The sequence below is a fragment of the Oncorhynchus mykiss genome, chromosome 20 (assembly GCF_013265735.2).
Source record: "Oncorhynchus mykiss isolate Arlee chromosome 20, USDA_OmykA_1.1, whole genome shotgun sequence".
In the NCBI taxonomy this organism is placed as follows: domain Eukaryota; kingdom Metazoa; phylum Chordata; class Actinopteri; order Salmoniformes; family Salmonidae; genus Oncorhynchus; species Oncorhynchus mykiss.
Genome location: NC_048584.1, coordinates 43,071,850 through 43,097,578, shown reverse-complemented (window position 1 = coordinate 43,097,578; position 25,729 = coordinate 43,071,850). Strand labels below are relative to the sequence as shown.

The 25,729-nt window shown below is 46.5% G+C and overlaps 1 protein-coding gene across 1 annotated transcript in view; it reads right to left on the bottom strand.

Annotated features, from left to right (window-relative positions):
* LOC110499502 (cAMP and cAMP-inhibited cGMP 3',5'-cyclic phosphodiesterase 10A) overlaps window positions 1-25,729 on the bottom strand; it is a 170,947-nt gene that overhangs the window by 24,317 nt on the left and 120,901 nt on the right. The window contains exons 10-16 of the mRNA XM_036956385.1: window positions 24,049-24,100; window positions 19,130-19,272; window positions 17,754-17,846; window positions 15,367-15,553; window positions 12,829-12,971; window positions 11,827-11,910; window positions 1,796-1,946 (exon numbers count right to left, since the gene is read on the bottom strand). Of these exons, the coding sequence (XP_036812280.1) occupies window positions 1,796-1,946; window positions 11,827-11,910; window positions 12,829-12,971; window positions 15,367-15,553; window positions 17,754-17,846; window positions 19,130-19,272; window positions 24,049-24,100 (853 nt within the window). The remainder of the gene's footprint in view (window positions 1-1,795; window positions 1,947-11,826; window positions 11,911-12,828; window positions 12,972-15,366; window positions 15,554-17,753; window positions 17,847-19,129; window positions 19,273-24,048; window positions 24,101-25,729) is intronic.

Here is a 25,729-nt window from a genome sequence, read left to right as displayed (position 1 = left end):
GAGGATAGGGGAAGAGACAGAGAGGATGGGGGGAGAGAGAGAAGATAGGGGGAGAGAGAGTGTGGATAAGGGGAGAGAGAGTGTGGATAGGGGGAGCGAGAGTGTTGATAGGGGGAGAGAGAGAGAGGATAGGGGGAGAGAGAGAGAGGATAGGGGGAGAGAGAGAGGATAGGGGGAGAGAGAGGATGGGGAGAGAGAGAGGGGATAGGAGAGAGAGAGGATAGGGGGAGAGAGAGAGGGGATAGGGGAGAGAGAGAGGATAGGGAGAGAGAGAGAGAGAGAGAGAGAGAGAGAGAGAGAGGATGGGGAGAGAGAGGACAGGGAGAGAGAGGATACGGGAGAGAGAGAAAGGGGGAGGACAGGGGGAGAGAGGGAGAGGATAAGGGAAGAGAGAGAGAAGATAGAGGGAGAGAGAGAGGATAGGGAGAGAGAGAGAGTATTATTTATAGTTATTATCATAGTATTTTAATGTTTGGATGAAAAACGTGCCTAAAGTAAACTGCCTATTTCTCAGGCCCAGAAGCTAGAATATGCATATAATTGGCAGATAGGATAGAAAACACTCTAAAGTTTCCAAAACTGTCAAAATATTATCTGTGAGTATAACAGAACTGATATTGCAGGCGAAAATCTGAGGAAAATCCATCCAGGAAGTGTTGTTTTTCTGAAACCTTTTCCATTGAAATCTTCCATTTAAAGGGATATCAACCAGATTCCTTTCCCTGTGGCTTCCACAAGGTGTGAACAGTCTTTAGACATGGTTTCAGGCTTTTATTCTGAAAAATGAGCGAGAATGATCACATCGTGTCAGTGGATAGCCAGATGTCCTTAGATTTGTTCATGCGTGCGCCACTGGAGAGACCTTTTCTCTCTCTCTCCTATCTCTCCGTCCGGCTGAAATATGATCAATTATTTATTGTAAAAACAACGTGAGGCTTGATTATAAAAAAAATGTTTGACATGTTTCTACGAACTTTACGGATACTATTTGGAATTTTCGTCTGCCCGTCGTGACCTGCACGAGCCTGTGGATTACTCAACAAAACGCGCCAACCAAATGGAGGTTTTTGGAATTAAAAATAATATTTTTCCAACAAAACAAACATTTATTGTGTAACCGGGAGTGTTGTGAGTGCAAACATACGAAGATCATCAAAGGTAAGCGATTCATTGTATTGCTTTTTTGACTTTCGTGACCAATCTACTTTGCTGTTTTTAATGTTTTGTCTGCTGAGAGACCTTACATAAACGCTTGGTTTGCTTTCACCGTAAAGCTTTTTTTGAAATCTGACATGCAGGTGGATTAACAACAAGTTAAGCTTTGGTATATTGCACTTGTGATTTCATGAAAATGAAATATTTGTAGTAATTTAATGTGAATTTGGCGCTCTGCATGTTGCCGAAATGATCCCGCTAAAGGGATCTGTGCGCCAAGATTAAATGACTGAATTGGAATGGATTTGACCGCAACTTTAATCTTTCTGAACCTTTATTTGAACTCTTGACTGACTGTGTTATTGACACACTGACGGACAGCCAGGCAGGCAGACAGACAGAGAGACGGACGGACGGACAGGCAGGCAGGCGGGGAGACAAACAGAGAGACAGACAGACAGACAGACAGAGAGAGACGGACGGACAGACAGGCAGGCGGGGAGACAAAACAGAGAGACAGACAGGCAGGCAGACAGACAGGCGGGCAGACAGAGAGACAGACAGACATGCAGGCAGGCAGACAGAGAGAAGGACGGACGGACGGACGGACGGACGGACAGACAGACAGAGAGAGACATACCTCTATCTCAGTGAAGATGCCGGTGGTCTTCTGCAGTATGGCGTACATACAGTGAGCCACGTTCACCGCATGTTTCCAGTTGTGGTAGGGAACACGCCGATAATTCTTCCTCACAGACATTGTGAACCTGCACAACTTCTCCAACTCAAAACTAGAAGGAGGAGGGGGGGGGGAGAGAGGGGAGAGAAAGAGGAAGGATTGGGGGAGAGGTAGGGAGAGGATAGGGGAGAGGGAGAGAGAGGATGGGGGAGAGAGAGAGGATAGGTGGAGAGGTAGGGAGAGGATAGGGGTGAGAGAGAGAGGATGAGAGAGGATGGGGACAAAGATAGGGGGAGAGGTAGGGAGAGGATAGGGGAGAGAGAGCGAGGGGGTGAGGAGAGAGAGAGGATGGGGAGAGGTAGGGAGAGGATGGGGAGAGAGAGAGGATGGGGGGAGAGAGAGGATGGGGAGAGAGAGGATGGGGAGAGAGAGGGGATAGGGGAGAGGTAGCGAGAGGATAGGAGAGAGAGAGAGAGAGGATGGGGGAGAGAGAGAGGATAGGTGGAGAGGTAGGGAGAGGATAGGGGTGAGAGAGAGAGGATGAGAGAGGATGGGGACAAAGATAGGGGGAGAGGTAGGGAGAGGATAGGGGAGAGAGAGCGAGGGGGTGAGGAGAGAGAGAGGATGGGGAGAGGTAGGGAGAGGATGGGGAGAGAGAGAGGATGGGGGGAGAGAGAGGATGGGGAGAGAGAGGATGGGGAGACAGAGGGGATAGGGGAGAGGTAGCGAGAGGATAGGAGAGAGAGAGAGGATAGGGGGAGAGGATGGGGAGAGAGAGAGGATAGGGGGAGAGGATGGGGAGAGAGATAGAGGATAGGGGAGAGGATGGGGAGAGAGATAGAGGATAGGGGAGAGGATGGGGAGAGAGATAGAGGATAGGGGGAGAGGATGGGAGAGGATAGGAGAGAGAGAGAGAGGATGGGGAGAGGTAGGGAGAGGATAGGAGAGAGAGATAGAGGATAGGGGGAGAGGTAGGGAGAGGATAGGAGAGAGAGATAGAGGATAGGGGGAGAGGTAAGGAGAGGATAGAAGAGAGAGAGAGGGGATGGGGGAGAGGTAGGGAGAGGATGGGGAGAGGTAGAGAGAGAGACAGCAACATGGTTAGACCCAACCAAAACATGAGAAAAGTGAAAGCATGGATGTCATCAACTCATTCTAAACAGGGTTAGGGAGGGGAGGAGAAAGAGAGGGGGAGAAAAAGAGAGAGAGGATTGGGGGAGAGGTAGGGAGAGGATGGGGAGGGGAGAGAGAGAGAGAAAGAGGGTCTGAGGTCATCTGCCTTTGGTCTAAAGAGCAGGAACCCAGACTTCATCAAAGTAATTAAATACAGACATTGCATCCTACAAGAAACCTGGTATAGAGGAGACGGACCCACTGGTTGCCCTCTAGATTACAGAGAGCTGGTAGTCCCATCCACCACACTACCAGGTGGGTGGTATAGAGGAGACGGACCCACTGGTTGTCCTCTAGGTTACAGAGAGCTGGTAGTCCCATCCACCACACTACCAGGTGGGTGGTATAGAGGATATGGACCCACTGGTTGTCCTCTAGAATACAGAGAGCTGGTAGTCCCATCCACCACACTACCAGGTGTGAAACATGGTATAAGGGAGATGTAACCACTGGTTGCCCTCTAGGTTACAGAGTGCTGGTAGTCCCATCCACTACCAGGTGTGAAACATGGTATAAGGGAGACGGACCCACTGGTTGCCCTCTAGGTTACAGAGAGCTGGTAGTCCCATCCACCACACTACCAGGTGTGAAACAGGGTATAAGGGAGACGGACCCACTGGTTGCCCTCTAGGTTACAGAGTGCTGGTAGTCCCATCCACTACCAGGTGTGAAACATGGTATAATGGAGACGGACCCACTGGTTGCCCTCTATGTTACAGAGAGCTGGTAGTCCCATCCACCACACTACCAGGTGTGAAACATGGTATAAGGGAGACGGACCCACTGGTTGCCCTCTAGGTTACAGAGTGCTGGTAGTCCCATCCACTACCAGGTGTGAAACAGGGAGGAGCAGACCTAACCCAGACCTTTTGGCGAGGGCACTAGAACAATCTGAAGCACCCGGCCTCACCCTACTAGAATCTGAAGTCAAATGTCTACTGTTTGCTGATGATCTGGTGCTTCTGTCCCCAACCAAGGAGGGCCTACAGCAGCACCTAGATATTATGCACAGATTCTGTCAGACCTGGGCCCTGACAGTAAATCTCAGTAAGACCAAAATAATGGTGTTCCAAAAAAGGTCCAGTCACCAGGACCACAAATACAAATTCCATCTAGACACTGTTGCCCTAGAGCACACAAAAAACTATACATACCTTGGCCTAAACCTCAGCGCCACAGGTAACTTCCACAAAGCTGTGAACGATCTGAGAGACAAGGCAAGAAGGGCATTCTATTCCATCAAAAGGAACATAAAACTCGATGTACCAATTAGAATCTGGCTAAAAATACTTCAATCAGTTATCGAACCCATTGCCCTTCATGGTTGTGAGGTCTGGGATCCGCTCACCAACCAAGAATTCACAAAATGCGACAAACACCAAATTGAGATTCTGCATGCAGAAGTCTGCCAAAAATATCCTCAGTGTACAACTTAAACACCAAATAATGCATGCAGAGCAGAATGACACCGATACCCGCTAATGATCAAAATCCAGAAAAGAGACATTAACCACCTAAAAGGAAGCGATTCCCAAACCTTCCATAACAAAGCCATCACCTACAGAGAGATGAAGCTGAAGAAGAGTCCCCTAAGCAAGCTGGTCCTGGGGTTCTGTTCACAAACACACCCCACAGAGCCCCAGGACAGCAGCACAATTAGACCCAACCAAATCATGAGAAAACTAAAAGATAATTACTTGACACATTGGAAAGAATTTACAAAAACACAGAGCAAACTAGAATGCTATTTGGCCGAAACAGAGAGTACACAGCGGCAGAATACCTGACCACTGTGACTGACCCAAACTTAAGGAAATCTTTGACTATGTACGGACTCAGTGAGCATAGCCTTGCTATTGAGAAAGGCCGCCGTAGGCAGACATGGCTCTCAAGAGAAGACAGGCTATGTGCACACTGCCCACAAAATGAGGTGGAAACTGAGCTGCACTTCCTAACCTCCTGCCCAATGTATGACCATATTAGAGACACATATTTCCCTCAGATTACACAGATCCACAAAAGAATTTGAAAACAAACCCAAGTTTGAAAAACTCCCATATCTACTGGGTGAAATTCCACAGTGTGCCATCACAGCAGCAAGATTTGTGACCTGTTGCCACAAGAAAAGTGCAACCAGTGAAGAACACACACCATTGTAAATACAACTCATATTTATGCTTATTTATTGTACTTTAACTATTTGCACATCGTTACAACACTGTATATAGACATAATATGACATTTGAAATGTCTTTATTCTTTTGGAACGTCTGTGAGTGTAATATTTACTATTTATTTTTTATTTCACTGTTGTTTATGATCCATTTAACTCGCTGTGTGTGTGTGTGTGTGTGTGTGTGTGTGTGTGTGTGTGTGTAAGCACATGATTCCTATGCCAATAAAACCCTTCAATTGAATTGAGAGCAAGAGAGAGAGAGAGAGGTAAAGTATTGTAGAGGAATAGTATTTATCCTGTTCTATGGGTATATTTGGCTAAGTTAATTTATCTTAGAGTCTATGGGTATATTTGACTAAGTTAATTTATCTAAGAGTCTATGGGTATATTTGGCTAAGTTAATTTATCTTAGAGTCTATGGGTATATTTGACTAAGTTAATTTATCTAAGAGTCTATGGGTATATTTGGCTAAGTTAATTTATCTTAGAGTCTATGGGTATATTTGGCTAAGTTAATTTATCTTAGAGTCTATGGGTATATTTGACTAAGTTAATTTATCTAAGAGTCTATGGGTATATTTGGCTAAGTTAATTTATCTTAGAGTCTATGGGTATATTTGGCTAAGTTAATTTATCTTAGAGTCTATGGGTATATATGGCTAAGTTAATTTATCTTAGAGTCTATGGGTATATTTGACTGAGTTAATTTATCTTAGAGTATATGGGTATATTTGGCTCAGTTAATTTATCTTAGAGTCTATGGGTATATATGACTAAGTTAATTTATCTTAGAGTCTATGGGCATATATGGCTAAGTAAATTTATCTTAGAGTCTATGGGTATATTTGACTAAGTTAATTTATCTTAGAGTCTATGGGTATATTTGGCTTAGTTAATTTATCTTAGAGTCTATGGGTATATATGGCTAAGTTAATTTATATTGTAGAGTCTATGGGTATATATGGCTAAGTTAATTTATATTGTAGAATCTATGGGTATGTATGACTAAGTTAATTTATCTTAGAGTCTATGGGTATATATGACTAAGTTAATTTATCTTTGTTACGGTGCGTGAATGAGGACCCAAAAGCGAATTAACGTAAACAGAACTTCTTTAATAACAAAACATAGGTAGGCTCAGATGGACCGGCAGATTCCGACAGGACAGGACAAGGTTGCAGCAAACATGACGATAGTCTGGTTCAGGCATGAAAAACACAAACAAGAATCCGACAAAGACAGGAACAAAAACAGAGAGAGATATAGAGGACTAATCAGAGGGAAAAAGGGAACAGGTGGGAAAAGGGGTGACGAGGTAGTTAGGAGGAGACAAGGAACAGCTGGGGGAAAGAGGGGGAGAAAAGGTAACCTAATAACGACCAGCAGAGGGAGACAGGGTGAAGGGAAAGGACAGAAACAAGACACAACATGACAATACATGACAGTACCCCCCCACTCACCGAGCGCCTCCTGGCGCACTCGAGGAGGAAACCTGGCGGCAACGGAGGAAATCATCGATCAGCGCACGGTCCAGCACGTCCCGAGAGGGAACCCAACTCCTCTCCTCAGGACCGTACCCCTCCCAATCTACTAGGTACTGATGACCACGGCCCCGAGGACGCATGTCCAAAATCCTACGGACCCTGTAGATGGGTGCGCCCTCGACAAGGATGGGGGGGGGGGAAGACGAGCGGGGGCGCGAAGAACGGGCTTGACACAGGAGACATGGAAGACCGGGTGGACGCGACGAAGATATCGCGGAAGAAGAAGTCGCACTGCGACAGGATTAATGATCCGAGAAATACGGAACGGACCAATGAACCGCGGGGTCAACTTGCGAGAAGCGGTCTTAAGGGGAAGGTTCTGAGTGGAGAGCCAAACTCTCTGACCGCGACAATATCTAGGACTCTTAGTTCTACGCTTATTAGCAGCTCTCACAGTCTGCGCCCTATAACGGCAAAGTGCAGACCTGACCCTCTTCCAGGTGCGCTCGCAACGTTGGACAAAAGCCTGAGCGGAGGGGACGCTGGACTCGGCGAACTGAGATGAGAACAGCGGAGGCTGGTACCCGAGGCTACTCTGAAAAGGAGATAGCCCGGTCGCAGACGAAGGAAGCGAGTTGTGGGCGTATTCTGCCCAGGGGAGCTGTTCTGACCAAGACGCAGGGTTGCGAAAAGAAAGACTGCGTAAGATGCGACCAATAGTCTGATTGGCCCGTTCTGCTTGACCGTTAGACTGGGGGTGAAAGCCGGAAGAGAGACTGACGGAAGCCCCAATCAAACGGCAAAACTCCCTCCAAAATTGAGACGTGAATTGCGGACCTCTGTCCGAAACGACGTCTGACGGAAGGCCATGAATTCTGAAAACATTCTCGATGATGATTTGTGCCGTCTCTTTAGCAGAAGGAAGCTTAGCAAGGGGAATAAAATGAGCCGCCTTAGAGAACCTGTCGACAACCGTAAGAATAACAGTCTTCCCCGCTGACGAAGGCAGTCCGGTGACAAAATCTAAGGCGATGTGAGACCACGGTCGAGAGGGAATGGGAAGCGGCCTGAGACGGCCGGCAGGAGGGGAGTTACCGGACTTAGTCTGCGCGCAGACCGAACAAGCAGCCACGAAGCGACGCGTGTCATGCTCCCGGGTGGGCCACCAAAAACGCTGGCGAATGGAAGCAAGCGTACCCCGAACGCCAGGATGGCCGGCTAACTTGGCAGAGTGAGCCCACTGAAGAACGGCCAGACGAGTAGGAACGGGAACGAAAAGAAGGTTCCTAGGACAAGCGCGCGGCGACGGAGTTTGAGTGAGTGCTTGCTTTACCTGCCTCTCAATTCCCCAGACAGTCAACCCGACAACACGCCCCTCAGGGAGAATCCCCTCGGGGTCAGTGGAGGCTACTGAAGAACTGAAGAGACGAGATAAAGCATCAGGCTTGGTGTTCTTAGAGCCCGGACGATAAGAAATCACGAACTCGAAACGAGCGAAAAACATCGCCCAGCGCGCCTGACGCGCATTAAGTCGTTTGGCAGAACGGATGTACTCAAGGTTCCTATGGTCAGTCCAAACGACAAAAGGAACGGTCGCCCCCTCCAACCACTGTCGCCATTCGCCTAGGGCTAAGCGGATGGCGAGCAGTTCGCGGTTTCCCACATCATAGTTACGTTCCGACGGCGACAGGCGATGAGAAAAATACGCGCAAGGGTGGATCTTGTCGTCAGAGAGAGAGCGCTGAGAAAGAATGGCTCCCACGCCCACCTCTGACGCGTCAACCTCGACAACGAACTGTCTAGTGACGTCAGGTGTAACAAGGATAGGTGCGGATGTAAAACGATTCTTGAGGAGATCAAAAGCTCCCTGGGCGGAAACGGACCACTTAAAGCACGTCTTGACAGAAGTAAGGGCTGTGAGAGGAGCTGCCACCTGACCGAAATTACGGATGAAACGACGATAGAAGTTCGCGAAGCCGAGAAAGCGCTGCAGCTCGACGCGTGACTTAGGGACGGGCCAATCAATGACAGCTTGGACCTTAGCGGGATCCATCTTAATGCCTTCAGCGGAAATAACAGAACCGAGAAATGTGACGGAGGAGGCATGAAAAGAGCACTTCTCAGCCTTCACAAAAAGACAATTCTCTAAAAGGCGCTGGAGGACACGTCGAACGTGCTGAACATGAATCTGGAGTGACGGTGAAAAAATCAGGATATCGTCAAGGTAAACGAAAACAAAGATGTTCAGCATGTCTCTCAGGACATCATTGACTAATGCCTGAAAGACAGCTGGAGCGTTAGCGAGGCCGAAAGGAAGAACCCGGTATTCAAAGTGCCCTAACGGAGTGTTAAACGCCGTCTTCCACTCGTCCCCCTCCCTGATGCGCACGAGATGGTAAGCGTTACGAAGGTCCAACTTAGTGAAAAACCTGGCTCCCTGCAGGATCTCGAAGGCTGAAGACATAAGAGGAAGCGGATAACGATTCTTCACTGTTATGTCATTCAGCCCTCGATAATCTATGCAGGGGCGCAGGGACCCGTCCCCTCTTCTTAACAAAAAAAAACCCCGCTCCGGCGGGAGAGGAGGAGGGGACTATGGTACCGGCGGCAAGAGCTACAGACAAATAATCTTCGAGAGCCTTACGTTCGGGAGCCGACAGAGAGTATAGTCTACCCCGGGGGGGAGTGGTTCCCGGAAGGAGATCAATACTACAATCATACGACCGGTGTGGGGGAAGAGAGGTGGCCCTGGACCGACTGAACACCGTGCGCAGATCGTGATATTCCTCCGGCACCCCTGTCAAATCACCAGGCTCCTCCTGTGAAGAAGAGACAGAGGAAACAGGAGGGATAGCAGACATTAAACATTTCACATGACAAGAGACGTTCCAGGAGAGGATAGAATTACTAGACCAATTAATGGAAGGATTATGACAAACTAGCCAGGGATGGCCCAAAACAACAGGTGTAAAAGGTGAACGAAAAATTAAAAAAGAAATGGTTTCGCTATGATTACCAGAAACAGTGAGGGTTAAAGGTAGCGTCTCACGCTGAATCCTGGGGAGAGGACTACCATCCAGGGCGAACAAGGCCGTGGACTCCCTTAACTGTCTGAGAGGAATGTCATGTTCCCGAGCCCAGGTCTCGTCCATAAAACAGCCCTCCGCCCCAGAGTCTATTAAGGCACTGCAGGAAGCTGACGAACCGGTCCAGCGTAGATGGACCGACAAGGTAGTGCAGGATCTTGAAGGAGAGACAGGAGTAGTAGCGCTCACCAGTAGCCCTCCGCTTACTGATGAGCTCTGGCTTTTACTGGACATGAAGTGACAAAATGACCAGCAGAACCGCAATAGAGACAGAGGCGGTTGGTGATTCTCCGTTCCCTCTCCTTAGTCGAGATGCGGATACCTCCCAGCTGCATAGGCTCAGCACCCGAGCCGGCAGAGGAAGATGGTAGTGATGCGGAGAGGGGGGCAACGGAGAACGCGAGCTCCTTTCCACGAGCTCGGTGACGAAGATCAACCCGTCGCTCAATGCGAATAGCGAGTTCAATCAAGGAATCCACGCTGGAAGGAACCTCCCGGGAGAGAATCTCATCCTTTACCTCTGCGCGGAGACCCTCCAGAAAACGAGCGAGCAAAGCCGGCTCGTTCCAGCCACTGGAGGCAGCAAGAGTGCGAAACTCAATAGAGTAGTCTGTTATGGATCGATTACCTTGACATAGGGAAGACAGGGCCCTGGAAGCCTCCTCCCCAAAAACAGATCGAGCAAAAACCCGTATCATCTCCTCCTTAAAGTCCTGATACTGGTTAGTACACTCAGCCCTTGCCTCCCAGATTGCCGTGCCCCACTCACGAGCCCGTCCAGTAAGGAGAGATATGACGTAGGCGACACGAGCAGTGCTCCTGGAGTAAGTGTTGGGCTGGAGAGAAAACACAATATCACACTGGGTGAGGAACGAGCGGCATTCAGTGGGCTCCCCAGAGTAACACGGCGGGTTATTGATTCTGGGCTCCGGAGATTCGAAAGCCCTGGAAGTGGCCGGTGGATCGAGGCGGAGATGGTGAACCTGTTCTGTGAGGTTGGAGACTTGGGTGGCCAGGGTCTCAACGGCATGTCGAGCAGCAGACAATTCCTGCTCGTGTCTGCCTAGCATCGCTCCCTGGATCTCGACGGCTGAGTGGAGAGGATCCGAAGTCGCTGGGTCCATTCTTGGTCGGATTCTTCTGTTACGGTGCGTGAATGAGGACCCAAAAGCGAATTAACGTAAACAGAACTTCTTTAATAACAAAACATAGGTAGGCTCAGATGGACCGGCAGATTCCGACAGGACAGGACAAGGTTGCAGCAAACATGACGATAGTCTGGTTCAGGCATGAAAAACACAAACAAGAATCCGACAAAGACAGGAACAAAAACAGAGAGAGATATAGAGGACTAATCAGAGGGAAAAAGGGAACAGGTGGGAAAAGGGGTGACGAGGTAGTTAGGAGGAGACAAGGAACAGCTGGGGGAAAGAGGGGGAGAAAAGGTAACCTAATAACGACCAGCAGAGGGAGACAGGGTGAAGGGAAAGGACAGAAACAAGACACAACATGACAATACATGACAATCTTAGAGTCTATGGGTATATATGGCTGAGTTAATTTATCTTAGAGTCTATGGGTATATATGGCTAAGTTAATTCATATTGTAGAATCTATGGGTATATATGGCTAAGTTAATTTATCTTAGAGTCTATGGGTATATATGGCTAAGTTAATTTATCTTAGAGTCTATGGGTATATATGGCTAAGTTAATTCATGTTGTAGAATCTATGGGTATATATGGCTAAGTTAATTTATCTTAGAGTCTATGGGTATATATGGCTAAGTTAATTTATATTGTAGAATCTATGGGTATATATGGCTAAGTTAATTTATCTTAGAGTCTATGGGTATATATGGCTAAGTTAATTTATCTAAGAGTCTATGGGTATATATGGCTAAGTTAATTTATCTTAGAGTCTATGGGTATATATGGCTAAGTTAATTTATCTTAGAGTCTATGGGTATATATGGCTAAGTTAATTTATCTTAGAGTCTATGGGTATATATGACTAAGTTAATTCCCCTGATGACAAGCAGCTGTAAATGTCCCAGAGGACATATATACGTACCTGGTCTCTCCACATGAGTTGTGGACCATGTATACAAAGACAGCCGGCCACAGCTCCTCAAACTGACTAATGTCAAAATGAAACCTGGAGAAGGGAGGGAGAGACAGGGTAGGGGGGAGAGACAGGGTAGGAGGGAGAGAGGGTAGGGGGGGAGAGAGGGTAGGAGAGAGAGGAGGAAGAGAGGGTAGGAGGGGGAGAGAAGGTAGGACGGAGAGGCAGGGTAGGAGGGAGAGAGGGTAGGAGAGAGAGGAGGCAGAGAGGGTAGGAGGGAGAGGGGGTAGGGGGGAGAGGAGAGAGAAAGGGTAGAGGGAGAGAGGGTAGGAGGGAGAGAGGTAGAGGGAGAGAGGGTAGAGGGATAGAGGGTAGGAGGGAGAGAGGGTAGGAGGGAGAGAGGGTAGAGGGAGAGAGGGTAGAGGGATAGAGGGTAGGAGGGAGAGAGGGTAGGAGGGAGAGGAGGGGAAGGGGGTAGAGGGAGAGGAGGGAGGGAGGGTAGAGGGAGAGGAGGGAGAGAAAGAGGGAGCATCTTAGATTATCATCGGCTGCAGTGTGTGGTGTAACAGGGTGTGTGTGTGTGAGAGAGAGTGTGTGTGTGAGTGTGTGCATGCATGCATTTGTGTGTGTGTGTTTATGTGGAAGAACGAGATAGATACAGGCAATAGCTGTAGATCTTGCAGGGCTGAAACACGCACAGACACACACATACACACGAACACACACACACACACACACACACACACACACACACACACACACACACACACACACACGCACACGCACACGCACACGCACACACGCACACACACACACCCTTCCTGCTCTGGCCATTCTCTCCTGCCTGTCTGTCTGTCTGTCTGTCTGTCTTAGGACACTCACAGTTCTATCTCTTTGTATAGGGGCCTTATGGTTAGACACTCACAGTTCTATCTCTTTGTATAGGGGTGTTAAGGTTAGACACTCACAGTTCTATCTCTTTGTATAGGGGTGTTAAGGTTAGACACTCACAGTTCTATCTCTTTGTATAGGGGCGTAGGAAGGTCCAGCTGTGTGAGGGTCTTCCACTCCTCTGAAGTACAGATACTGTGGTAGGACAACTTCTCCATGGTTACCCTGTAGATACACTCAGAGTGCCTGATCCGGTGGTACATCTGGACGGACAGACAGAGACAGAGAGAGACAGACAGAAAAAGACAAGACAGATGAGAACATGCGAACAGACAGGGAGACAGACCCTGTCAGACAGTGAAAAAAATGGACCATTCTTTTTCTCTTGGCGTTGCAGTTGGGAGGCATATCGTTCCCCTGTCCTTGGCACCAAAGACTCTCTCTCCTCTCCTTTCCCCCCTGTCCTCATCCTCCCCAGTCTCTCTCCTCTCCTTTCCCCTGTCCTCATCCTCCCCTCAGTCTCTCTCCTCTCCCTTTCCCCTCAGTCTCTCTCCTCTCTTTTTCCTCTCCCTCCCATGTCACTCTCCTCTCTTTCTCCTCTCTTTCCCTCAGTCTCTCTCCTCTCCTCTCTCTTTCTCCCATCTCTCCCTCCCCTCAGTATCTCATCTCTCGTTCTCCTCTCCTCCCCTCAGTCTCTCCCCTGTCCTCTCCTCTCCTCCCGTCTCTCTCCTCTCGTCTCTCCCCTCTCTTTCTCCCCTCTGTCTCTCCGCTCCTCCTGTCTCTCTCCTCTCCCCTCTCCCCTCTCTTTCTCCTCTCAGTCTCTCTCTTCCCTCCTTCCCTCTTTTCCGTCACTCCTCTCTCTCACCCTCTGCCCTCCCTCTCTCCTCTCCCCTCCTTTCCTAACTCCTCCCCTCAGTCTCTCTCTCTGCTCCTCTCCTCCGCCTATGCCTGTCTCTCCCCCTCTCCTCTTCTCCTCTCTCTTCCTCTCCTCCACCATGCGACACACTTACGCAGGAGCGTCACGGACATTACTTTTAAATATGGACGAGGCCCGTTAATACTGTAACACCCCGAGACCCTCCCCCGCCAAACGCCGAGACCCTCCCCCGTCAAACGCCGAGACCCTCCCCCGTCAAACGCCGAGACCCTCCCCCATCAAATGCCGAGACCCTCCCCCGCCAAACACCGAGACCCTTCCCCGTCAAACGCCGAGACCCTCCCCCATCAAATGCCGAGACCCTCCCCCGCCAAACGCCGAGACCCTCCCCCGTCAAACGCAGAGACCCTCCCCCGTCAAACGCAGAGACCCTCCCCCGCAAAACGCCAAGACCCTCCCCCACCAAACGCCGAGACCCTCCCCCGCCAAACGCCGAGACCCTCCCCCGCCAAACCCCGAGACCCTCCCCCGCCAAACCCCGAGACCCTCTTCCGCCAAACCCCGAGACCCTCCCCCGCCAAACGCCGAGACCCCATGGAGGGAAGGTGTGGGGGTTTGGCGTCAGTGTGGCTACCGCCTGGCTGTCCTACCCCCAGAGGTTTGGCGTCAGTGTGGCTACAGCCTGGCTGTCCTACCCCAGAGGTTTGGCGTCAGTGTGGCTACAGCCTGGCTGTCCTACCCCAGAGGTTTGGCGTCAGTGTGGCTACAGCCTGGCTGTCCTACCCCAGAGGTTTGGCGTCAGTGTGGCTACCGCCTGGCTGTCCTATCCCAGAGGTTTGGCATCAGTGTGGCTACCGCCTGGCTGTCCTACCCCAGAGGTTTGGCGTCAGTGTGGCTACAGCCTGGCTGTCCTACCCCAGAGGTTTGGCGTCAGTGTGGCTACAGAATGGCTGTCTTACCCCCAGAGGTTTGGTGTCAGTGTGGCTACAGCCTGGCTGTCCTATCCCAAAGGTTTGGCGTCAGTGTGGCTACAGCCTGGCTGTCCTATCCCAGAGGTTTGGCGTCAGTGTGGCTACCGCCTGGCTGTCCTATCCCAGAGGTTTGGCGTCAGTGTGGCTACCGCCTGGCTGTCCTACCCCAGAGGTTTGGCGTCAGTGTGGCTACAGCCTGGCTGTCCTACCCCAGAGGTTTGGCGTCAGTGTGGCTACAGCCTGGCTGTCCTACCCCCAGAGGTTTGGTGTCAGTGTGGCTACCGCCTGGCTGTCCTACCCCCAGAGGTTTGGCGTCAGTGTGGCTACAGCCTGGCTGTCCTATCCCAGAGGTTTGGCATCAGTGTGGCTACCGCCTGGCTGTCCTATCCCAGAGGTTTGGCGTCAGTGTGGCTACCGCCTGGCTGTCCTACCCCCAGAGTTTTGGCGTCAGTGTGGCTACAGCCTGGCTGTCCTACCCCCAGAGGTTTAATAGCGTCTCAGGGACACACAGCTTAAAAGACATGTCAGGGAGTGCTGGTCCCAACAGAGCTAAATAGTTCAGCTTTAGTCATGATTTTCCACATCTCTTCCAAGTTTTTACTTTGTCTAATATTGATAAATGGTGTTGGTTAACCGTGTAGTACAGAGTTGAGAATCGCTGATTTTAGTGGAAAGAGAAACTCTCTGATGATTTGTATACTGTATCCTGAATGTCGTGTATGTGGCTTGTTTTTCTTTCAGACACAAAATAAAATACATTTTGATTTAAAAATAAAAAAATATATATATTAAAAGAGACAAAACACTGACGTTGGCACAGTGCAAGGCTAGAGCACAGAAGACGGCAAACATCTTGAAGTTGTTCTCGTCTGTTTTGGTGAAGGCACTTCCACTCAGCTTGTTAACCATCTGTACGACCCCTATTACGGTCCCCCTGGAAACGATGGGCATGCATAGGATGTTCCGCGTGGTGTATCCCGTATAGAGGTCCACCTCTCTGTGAAGGGAAAGGAAAGTGTTAAAAATAACATCACTACGTCGACTTTAAAACGTACCACAGCATTAATTTTGACATGATGCCATTGTTTTAATTCATTAGGCTGATATTCAAATCAAATTTTATTTGTCACGTGCCGAATACTTAACGTGAAATACTTTACAAACCCCTTTAACCAACGATACAGTTCAATAAATAGAGTGAAGAAAGTATTTACAAAATAAACTAAAGTAATAAAATCTCATCAAAAAAGTAACACAAGAAAATGACATAACAATAACGAGGCTCTAAACAGGGGGTAGCGGCACCGAGTCAACGTGCGGGGGTACAGGTTAGTCGAGCTAATTTGTAAAGTGACTATGCATAGATAATAAACAGTGAGTAGCAGCAGTGTAGAAACAAAAGGGGGGGGGGGGGTTGTTAATATAAATAGTGAGGGTGACCATTTGATTAACTGTTCAGCAGGTCTGAATACTTTTGCAAAGCCACTGTAAGCTGCTTTCTCAGATCTGTATTCAAATAGTTTTAAAAAGTAGTATATATTTATTTTTATTTTTTTTGGGGGGGGGGGTCTGTATTCAAATAGTTTTAAAAGGTAGTATTTTTTTGAGGTGGGGGGGTCTGTAATTCAAATAGTTTTAAAAATTAGTATTTTTTTGAGGTGGGGGGGGGGGGGGGGTCTGTATTCAAATAGTTTTATTAAAAAGTAGTATTTGGGGGGAGGGGCCTGTATCCAAATAGTTGTAGTCGCCTCCAAAGTAAACATTTGTAAAAATAGATACTTTCCACAAAGCGTAGTTAAAACTCTAGTTATCCCAGGTCTGCTCTGAGGGTTAATTAAACACATTCAGGTCTATTGTGTTTGCTGACTCAGGAAATGACTCTCTAGTTATCCCAGGTCTGCTCTGAGGGTTAATTAAACACATTCAGATCTATTGTGTTTGCTGACTCAGGAAATGACTCTCTAGTTATCCCAGGTCTGCTCTGAGGGTTAATTAAACACATTCAGGTCTATTGTGTTTGCTGACTCAGGAAATGACTCTCTAGTTATCCCAGGTCTGCTCTGAGGGTTAATTAAACACATTCAGATCTATTGTGTTTGCTGACTCAGGAAATGACTCTCTAGTTATCCCAGGTCTGCTCTGAGGGTTAATTAAACACATTCAGGTCTATTGTGTTTGCTGACTCAGGAAATGACTCTCTAGTTATCCCAGGTCTGCTCTGAGGGTTAAACAGGTCTAATGGAAACGACACACATAAAGTAGACGGCACCTTATCCACTATATAGTGCACTCCTTTTGACCAGGGCTCATATTGATCTACTCAAAAGTAGTGCACAATATTCACAAGGTTTGCACCTCCCGTCACATCGTTGCCGTTGTTGTCAACGTCCTGCAGATGCCGCAGCCTATTGACTTCCCACTGATGATTAACGCTCATTATTTATGAACGTCGGCTAACGACTGTTTCGTCAAAATGACAGTTTAGTGTCCTTGAAATATGATGGCATTATTGAAATAGACAAATCATTTGTAGAAAACAACATTGCTATCATTATGAAGTCATACATTTTACTTTGGAGAGATGGTAATGTCGCCATGAGCTAGCAAAGTTAGTCAGAAATGGCTAACAATGTTAACGTTAGCTAGCTAAAATGTTGGTGCTCTCCCTTCAAATCGTAGCTAGCCAGCTAATGTTATACTGCATCTAAAGTGTTAGAGGTGCCTTAGACCGCAGTGGCACAGCGGTCTAAGGTACTGCATCTCAGTGGTAGAGGCGTCACTACAGACCCTGGTTCGATTCCAGGCTGTATCACAACCGGCCATGATTGGGAGTCCCATAGGGCGTCGCACAATAGGCCCAGCGTCGTCTGGGTTTGGCCGTGGTAGGCCGTCATTATAAATAAGAATTTATTCTTAACTGTCTTGCATGGTTAAATAAAAGGTTAAATATTATTATACTTTTTTTAAACATAAAAGCGTGCCTTGCTAATTATTTGCCTCCTTTTGAAATGTCATCATGTCTCCAAGCCACTTCTTCATCTTCATCTTCATCGCCACCTATAGAGACCGCATCGAGTGGAATGCTCAGATGGGGCATCAGTCCTAAAACGAACGTTCAAAACAATGTTGTGACGAAACATGCGACCCGTGGATAGGATGTCAGTTCAGACTCAGCCAGGGTAAAATAAACATTTCACCTATTAAAGCGTGGGTCTGCATAGGCGTCTGGGATGTTAAGGACCTCCCCCGTCCGTGCCACTTGGCCCGCTATACCTTTCTCTATAGAAAACCTGGACGAGGAGAGGACAGAAGAGTGATGGAGGTTACAACCATACAAATAGACTTGGACATTTCTGTTCTAAGAATTCTACTTCCCTGTTCTAGGGATTCTAGTTCCCCTGTTCTAGGGTTCTAGTTTCCCTGTTCTAGGATTCTAATTTTCCTGTTCTACAATTCTATTTACCCTCTTCTATGATTTATAGTTTCCCTGTTCTAGGATTCTAGTTCCCTGTTTTAAGATTCTAGTTTTCCTGTTCTAAGAATTCTACTTCCCTGTTCTAGGGATTCTAGATCCCCTGTTATAGGATTCTAGTTTCCCTGTTCTAGGATTCTAGTTCCCTGTTTTAAGATTCTAGTTTTCCTGTTCTAAGAATTCTACTTCCCTGTTTTAAGATTCTAGTTTCCCTGTCCTAAGATTCTAGTTCCCCTGTTCTAGGATTTATAGTTCCCCTGTTCTAGGATTTATATTTCCCCTGTTCTAGGATTATAGTTCCCCTGTTCTAGGATGTATATTTCCCCTGTTCTAGGATTATAGTTGCCCTGTTCTAGGATTCTAGTTCCCCTGTTCAAGGATTCTAGTTCCCCTGTTCTAGGATTCAAGTTCCCCTGTTCTAGGATTCTAGTTCCCCTGTTCTAGGATGTATATTTCCCCTGTTCTAGGATTCTAGTTCCCCTGTTCTAGGATTTATAGTTTCCCTGTTCTAGGATTCTAGTTCCCCTGTTCTAGGATTTATCGTTTCCCTGTTCTAGGATTCTAGTTCCCTTGTTCTAGGATCATAGTTCCCCTGTTCTAGGATCATAGTTCCCCTGTTCTATGATTCTAGTTTCCCTGTTCTGGGGATTTAGTTTCCTTGTTCTAGGATTCTAGTTCCCCTGTTCTAGGATTCTAGTTCCCCTGTTCTAGGATTCTAGTTCCCCTGTTCTACGATTCTAGTTCCCCTGTTCTAGGATCGTAGTTCCCTTGTTCTAGGATTCCAGTTTCTTTGTTCTAGGGATATTAGTTCTATGGTTACGACTGCTCATCTGCTGTCACCAGAGAATTGTTCACATGATCCCTTGTCAATTCAACATAGCCATCAGAGAATCGTTCTCATGATCCCTTGTCAATTCAATATAACCCACCAGAGAATCGATCAGATGATCACTAATAAATTCAATATAACCCATCAGAGAATCGTTCACATGATCCCTTGTCAATTCAACATAGCCGTCAGAGAATTGTTCACATGATCACAAGTCAACCATTCAAAGAATCACTCAGATAAACAGTAAAATAATCGATCAGGACCCTTACCTAATCTCTTTGGTTTTCCTGAAGACAGGTTTGCCCTCGTTCTCCTCCCCGATGTCAAACAGGTCTGAGTACAGTTCATTGTTATTGTGGTCCACCTGGAACAGTGCACATCTGTCCGCATTCACCAGGTTTTTTGCATATATCTGAAACACAACACCACGATGAACCGCATCAGTACGCTACACAGAAAGACATGGTCACACAGACAGGGAGCGAATCATAACTTATCTTCCCATTGATATCAACCCATATGACTAAATTAACATTTTGACTTAAAGGGGAAGTTAGGATTCACGGTAGCGTTTTACAATAAGGTTCCATTTGTTAAGGGTTTCTTAAAGGGGAAGTTAGGATTCACGGTAGCGTTTTACAATAAGGTTCCATTTGTTAAGGGTTTCTTAAAGGGGCTATAATTACATTATTAACAATTATTTAATAGGGAGGCAGGTAGGAGAGGGAAGGGAGGCAGGTAGGAGAGGGAAGGGAGGCAGGTAGGAGAGGGAAGGGAGGCAGGTAGGAGAGGGAAGGGAGGCAGGTAGGAGAGGGAAGGAAGTCAGGTAGGAGAGAGAAGGGAGGCAGGTAGGAGATGGAAGGGAGGCAGGTAGGAGAGGGAAGGGAGGCAGGTAGGAGAGGGAAGGGAGGCAGGTAGGAGAGGGAAGGGAGGCAGGTAGGAGAGAGAAGGGAGGCAGGTAGGAGAGGGAAGGGAGGCAGGTAGGAGAGGGAAGGGAGGCAGGTAGGAAAGGGAAGGAAGTCAGGTAGGAGAGAGAAGGGAGGCAGGTAGGAGAGGGAAGGGAGGCAGGTAGGAGAGGGAAGGGAGGCAGGTAGAAGAGAGAAGGGAGGCAGGTAGGAAAGGGAAGGAAGTCGGGTAGGAGAGAGAAGGGAGGCAGGTAGGAGAGGGAAGGGAGGCAGGTAGGAGAGGGAAGGAAGTCAGGTAGGAGAGGGAAGGGAGGCAGGTAGGAGAGAGAAGGGAGGCAGGTAGGAGAGGGAAGGGAGGCAGGTAGGAGAGGGAAGGGAGGCAGGTAGGAGAGGGAAGGGAGGCAGGTAGGAGAGGGAAGGGAGGCAGGTAGGAGAGGGAAGGAAGTCAGGTAGGAGAGGGAAGGGAGGCAGGTAGGAGAGAGAAGGGAGGCAGGTAGGAGAGGGAAGGGAGGCAGGTAGGAGAGGGAAGGGAGGCAGGTAGGAGAGGGAAGGGAGGCAGGTAGGAGAGGGAAGGGAGGCAGGTTACCATTGGTTGATGTAACAGTGGAGGAGGTATCCTCTCATGGTAACTGTAATACCATTGGTTGGTGTAACAGTGGAGGAGGTATCCTCTCATGGTAACTGTAATACCATTGGTTGATGTAACAGTGGAGGAGGTATCCTCTCATGGTAACTGTAATACCATTGGTTGGTGTAACAGTGGAGGAGGTATCCTCTCATGGTAACTGTAATACCATTGGTTGATGTAACAGTGGAGGAGGTATCCTCTCATGGTAACTGTAATACCATTGGTTGGTGTAACAGTGGAGGAGGTATCCTCTCATGGTAACTGTAATACCATTGGTTGGTGTAACAGTGGAGGAGGTATCCTCTCATGGTAACTGTAATACCATTGGTTGGTGTAACAGTGGAGGAGGTATCCTCTCATGGTAACTGTAATACCATTGGTTGGTGTAACAGTGGAGGAGGTATCCTCTCATGGTAACTGTAATACCATTGGTTGGTGTAACAGTGGAGGAGGTATCCTCTCATGGTAACTGTAATACCATTGGTTGGTGTAACAGTGGAGGAGGTATCCTCTCATGGTAACTGTAATACCATTGGTTGGTGTAACAGTGGAGGAGGTATCCTCTCATGGTAACTGTAATACCATTGGTTGGTGTAACAGTGGAGGAGGTATCCTCTCATGGTAACTGTAATACCATTGGTTGGTGTAACAGTGGAGGAGGTATCCTCTCATGGTAACTGTAATACCATTGGTTGGTGTAACAGTGGAGGAGGTATCCTCTCATGGTAACTGTAATACCATTGGTTGGTGTAACAGTGGAGGAGGTATCCTCTCATGGTAACTGTAATACCATTGGTTGGTGTAACAGTGGAGGAGGTATCCTCTCATGGTAACTGTAATACCATTGGTTGGTGTAACAGTGGAGGAGGTATCCTCTCATGGTAACTGTAATACCATTGGTTGGTGTAACAGTGGAGGAGGTATCCTCTCATGGTAACTGTAATACCATTGGTTGGTGTAACAGTGGAGGAGGTATCCTCTCATGGTAACTGTAATACCATTGGTTGGTGTAACAGTGGAGGAGGTATCCTCTCATGGTAACTGTAATACCATTGGTTGGTGTAACAGTGGAGGAGGTATCCTCTCATGGTAACTGTAATACCATTGGTTGGTGTAACAGTGGAGGAGGTATCCTCTCATGGTAACTGTAATACCATTGGTTGGTGTAACAGTGGAGGAGGTATCCTCTCATGGTAACTGTAATACCATTGGTTGGTGTAACAGTGGAGGAGGTATCCTCTCACAACGTTGAATGTTTCGATCTTCATAACTACCATTCATTGCATGAACATGTTTTATTAATATAGTGTTGGATCTGCTCTTATGAATGCAGTGATGTGAACCCAACACTGCCTATAAGTATGTCTATGAACTTTGAGTGAACTCTCAAATAATCTATAAATGATTTACCTACACTTATAACTTCTAAAAGTATACCTTATTTTAAAGTGACAGTCCTATAAATATTAATAACTGAGTTGTTGGGTTACCAACATGTATAACCTTATTTTAAAGTGACAGTCCTATAAATATTAATAACTGAGTTGTTGGGTTACCAACATGTATAACCTTATTTTAAAGTGACAGTCCTATAAATATTAATAACTGAGTTGTTGGGTTACCAACATGTATAACGGATGACCCTTTTATTAACGAGTTAAGGTCTACTAATATTTATAACTTGTAAAAAAAATTACTGGAAACTTTCTGGACATTTATTAATGAGTTGCAAACATTTATAACAGCGTATAATCCCCTCATACATGTAATACATAACACAAATTAAATGTAATGTAACGTAAGGATACATTGGGAAAACACGTTAATTGCAGTGACTCAAATTTGTAGCCTATCATTGGTATAGTGAGTAGCCTAGCTAATTCAGAGGGGGTTATTTTTCTCCCCCTTTTTAATATTACAAGTCAGAATAGAATTTGACAACTGATTAACTATTTACAATATAACATAGGGTTATCATGTTTCTTTTCTTGTTAAGCATTTTCCCATCCTGGAGTCTGAGACCGTACGGCAATCTGTGGGAGAGAAGAGGAATTGATGACAACGTAGCATATACACTCTAGCTATACAAAACTATACTATCACCATTATCTATACCATTTAGGTTTAGCTAGTCCTGTTATCCACTGCTAGCTAATAATAACAATAATAGCTAGCTACCACAGATTAATTAAAGGGGTTAACTATCTATCAAAATAATACACTAGGTAGTTAGCTAGCTTGTGTGTGTTAGTCTTAAAATTGGAACCACTAGTGTGCTGACAAAGGAGGCTAACTAGCTAACTTACCAGCTACCTAGTTAGAGACAAAAAGTTAGATAACTAGCTCAGTTCAAAAGTTAGATAACTAGCTAGCTAGCGTGCTAATCCAAAAAAGATAGCTAAAAAACTTGCATGGAAATTCTGTCATGTCGATATTAACTAGCTAGCTGGCAGCTAAAGTTTGCCAGCTAGCTAGCGAACCTAACGAGCCAGCAAACATGTTTTACTTAGCTAGCTAACTATATCATGCCAAAGTGTCACGCCTGCTCCCACTCACCCTGTCTGGCGCCCAAGTGCGCCAGGCTGCCCTTCATTACTCACATCTGTCACCATCATTACGCGCAGCAGCGCTCATTGGACTCATCTGGACTCCTTCCCTTTGTTGATTGCCCCGTCTATAACTGTCAGCTCTCCAGCTAAAGTTTACTAGCTAACTAGGACAGAGGTGCTAGCTAACATTAGCTGCTAAATCATTCAGCAAAACTTCCGGAACCAGCGAACCAAACCAATAAAATGACTTGAGATCTTCAGATGAGGCCTTCATTCCTGGAATAAATAAGTGTACCAATGCATCATCTGGGTTTCAAACGTGGGGCATCATGGGAGTTGGTCTGAAAACAAACCATTTCTGCATCTGGTACAGAGCACTTCATCACACCCAAAAGTGAGAAAATAACAATTGTTTAACTATGCATTTAAGTGTTCAATATTATACGCATTTGTAAGTGCATTTATTAATGCTTAATAGCTGGAGGTAAATAGTGGCTCACTATTTGGCAAGCAACTGACTGACTATCGAACTAGTTTGACCTATTCATCATAACCCATATATTAAATGGTTTATAATTTTATTTATTTTACCTTTATTTTGCATTTACAAATGATAAAATAACCATTAATAACGTAATTACAAACCCGTTATAAACCATTTACAAATGGAACATTATTGTAAAGTGTTACCTGATTCGCTCCAGGGTTCGGCGTAATCGTAAATCGATTCGGAAAGGTCTTTTAAACAGCACACGTTAGCAAGGCTATACAAGTTGAAGTTACATAAATTGTCAGGTAAAAAAAACCCAATCAAAAACAGGATAATGAGACATATGAACTGAGGCGACACCAGTGGCACATGACAATACAATACACAGTACGCAGTACAGTATGTCACCACAACACGACACACATCCACTGTGGTCCTCATACACATTCTAGACAACCATCATGGACTTGGGCCAGACATTCGTGGAAGTGGTAGTCCCTTGAAGAAGTCCCTTCCTTGAAATAGCAGGCATCACAAACAAATAGAAAAACACAAAATAGACTAAATACGAAATAGACAAACAAACAAACAAACAAACAAACAAACAAAAACGTACCATTATATGTTCAAGTAGAGAATCTATTGCCACAATGTTGTCAAAGTACGTTCTGTTGGAGAAAGAGAGAGAATGATAAACTAAGGGTATAGATGATTGATAAGGGTAATGATGATTGATAAGGGTATAGATGATTGATAAGGGTATAGATGATTGATACGGGTATCAATGATAAGGGTATGATTGATAAGGGTATGATTGATAAGTGTAATGGTGATTGATAAGGGTATAGATGATTGATAAGGGTATAGATGATTGATAAGGATAAGGGCATAGATGATTGATAAGGGTATGATGATTGATAAGGGTATAGCTGATTGATAAGGGTATAGATGATTGATAATGGTATGATTGATAAGGGTATTGATGATTGATAAGGGTATGATTGATAAGGGTAATGATGATTGATCAGGGTATAGATGATTGATAAGGGTATAGATGATTGATAAGGGTATTGATGATTGATTGATAAGGGTATAGATGATTGATAAGGGTATAGATGATTGATAAGGGTATAGATGATTGATAAGGGTATAGATGATTGATAAGGGTAATGATGATTGATAAGGGTAATGATGATGGATAAGGGTATAGATGATTGATAAGGGTATAGATGATTGATAAGGGTATAGATGATTGATAGATTGTTAAGAGTATAGATGATTGATAGATTGATAAGAGTATAGATGATTGATAGATTGATAAGAGTATAGATTATTGATAAGGGTATTGTTTACGTACAGACAAAGAATCTTAATTTGACAAATTTTATCGCAGGAGGAAAATAATCGTCCAGTAGGAGGATTTGAATGAATATAAAATATTTACAATCCAGAGGGCAGCTGGAAGCGGTGTTTGTAGGCTATACAAAACAGTACCGTATCTACATTGTACCTTAAGCTGGGTATAAATACTACAGATTGGGTTCCAACTGGCCCGGACCCAACTCATTGGAATGCCCCCACCCCATGACCCAACTCATTAGAATGCCCCCACCCCATGACCCAACTCATTGGAATGCCCCCACCCCATGACCCAACTCATTGGAATGCCCCCACCCCATGACCCAACTCATTAGAATGCCCCCACCCCATGACCCAACTCATTGGAATGCCCCCACCCCATGACCCAACTCATTAGAATGCCCCCACCCCATGACCCAACTCATTAGAATGCCCCCACCCCATGACCCAACTCATTGGAATGCCCCCACCCCATGACCCAACTCATTGGAATGCCCCCACCCCATGACCCAAACAGCAATTTATTTTTACAATTTATACCTGTCCAATAGCTCCCGAGTGGCGCAGCGGTCTAAGGCACTGCATCTCAGTGCTTAAGGCTGTCACTACAGACACCCTGGTTCGAATCCAGGATGTATCACAACTGGCCGTGATTGGGAGTCCCGTAGGGCAGCGCACAATTGGCCCGGCGTCGTCCGGGTAGGGCCCGTGTAGGCCGTCATTGTAAATAAGACTTTGTTCTTAACTGATTTGCCTCGTTGGTGGTCCCGACAGCGCTTAATGGTGGTCCCGACAGCGCTCAATGGTGGTCCCGACAGCGTATAATGGTGGTCCCGACAGCGCTCAATGGTGGTCCCGACAGCGCTCAATGGTGGTCCCGACAGCGCTCAATGGTGGTCCCGACAGCGCTTAATGGTGGTCCCGACAGCGCTCAATGG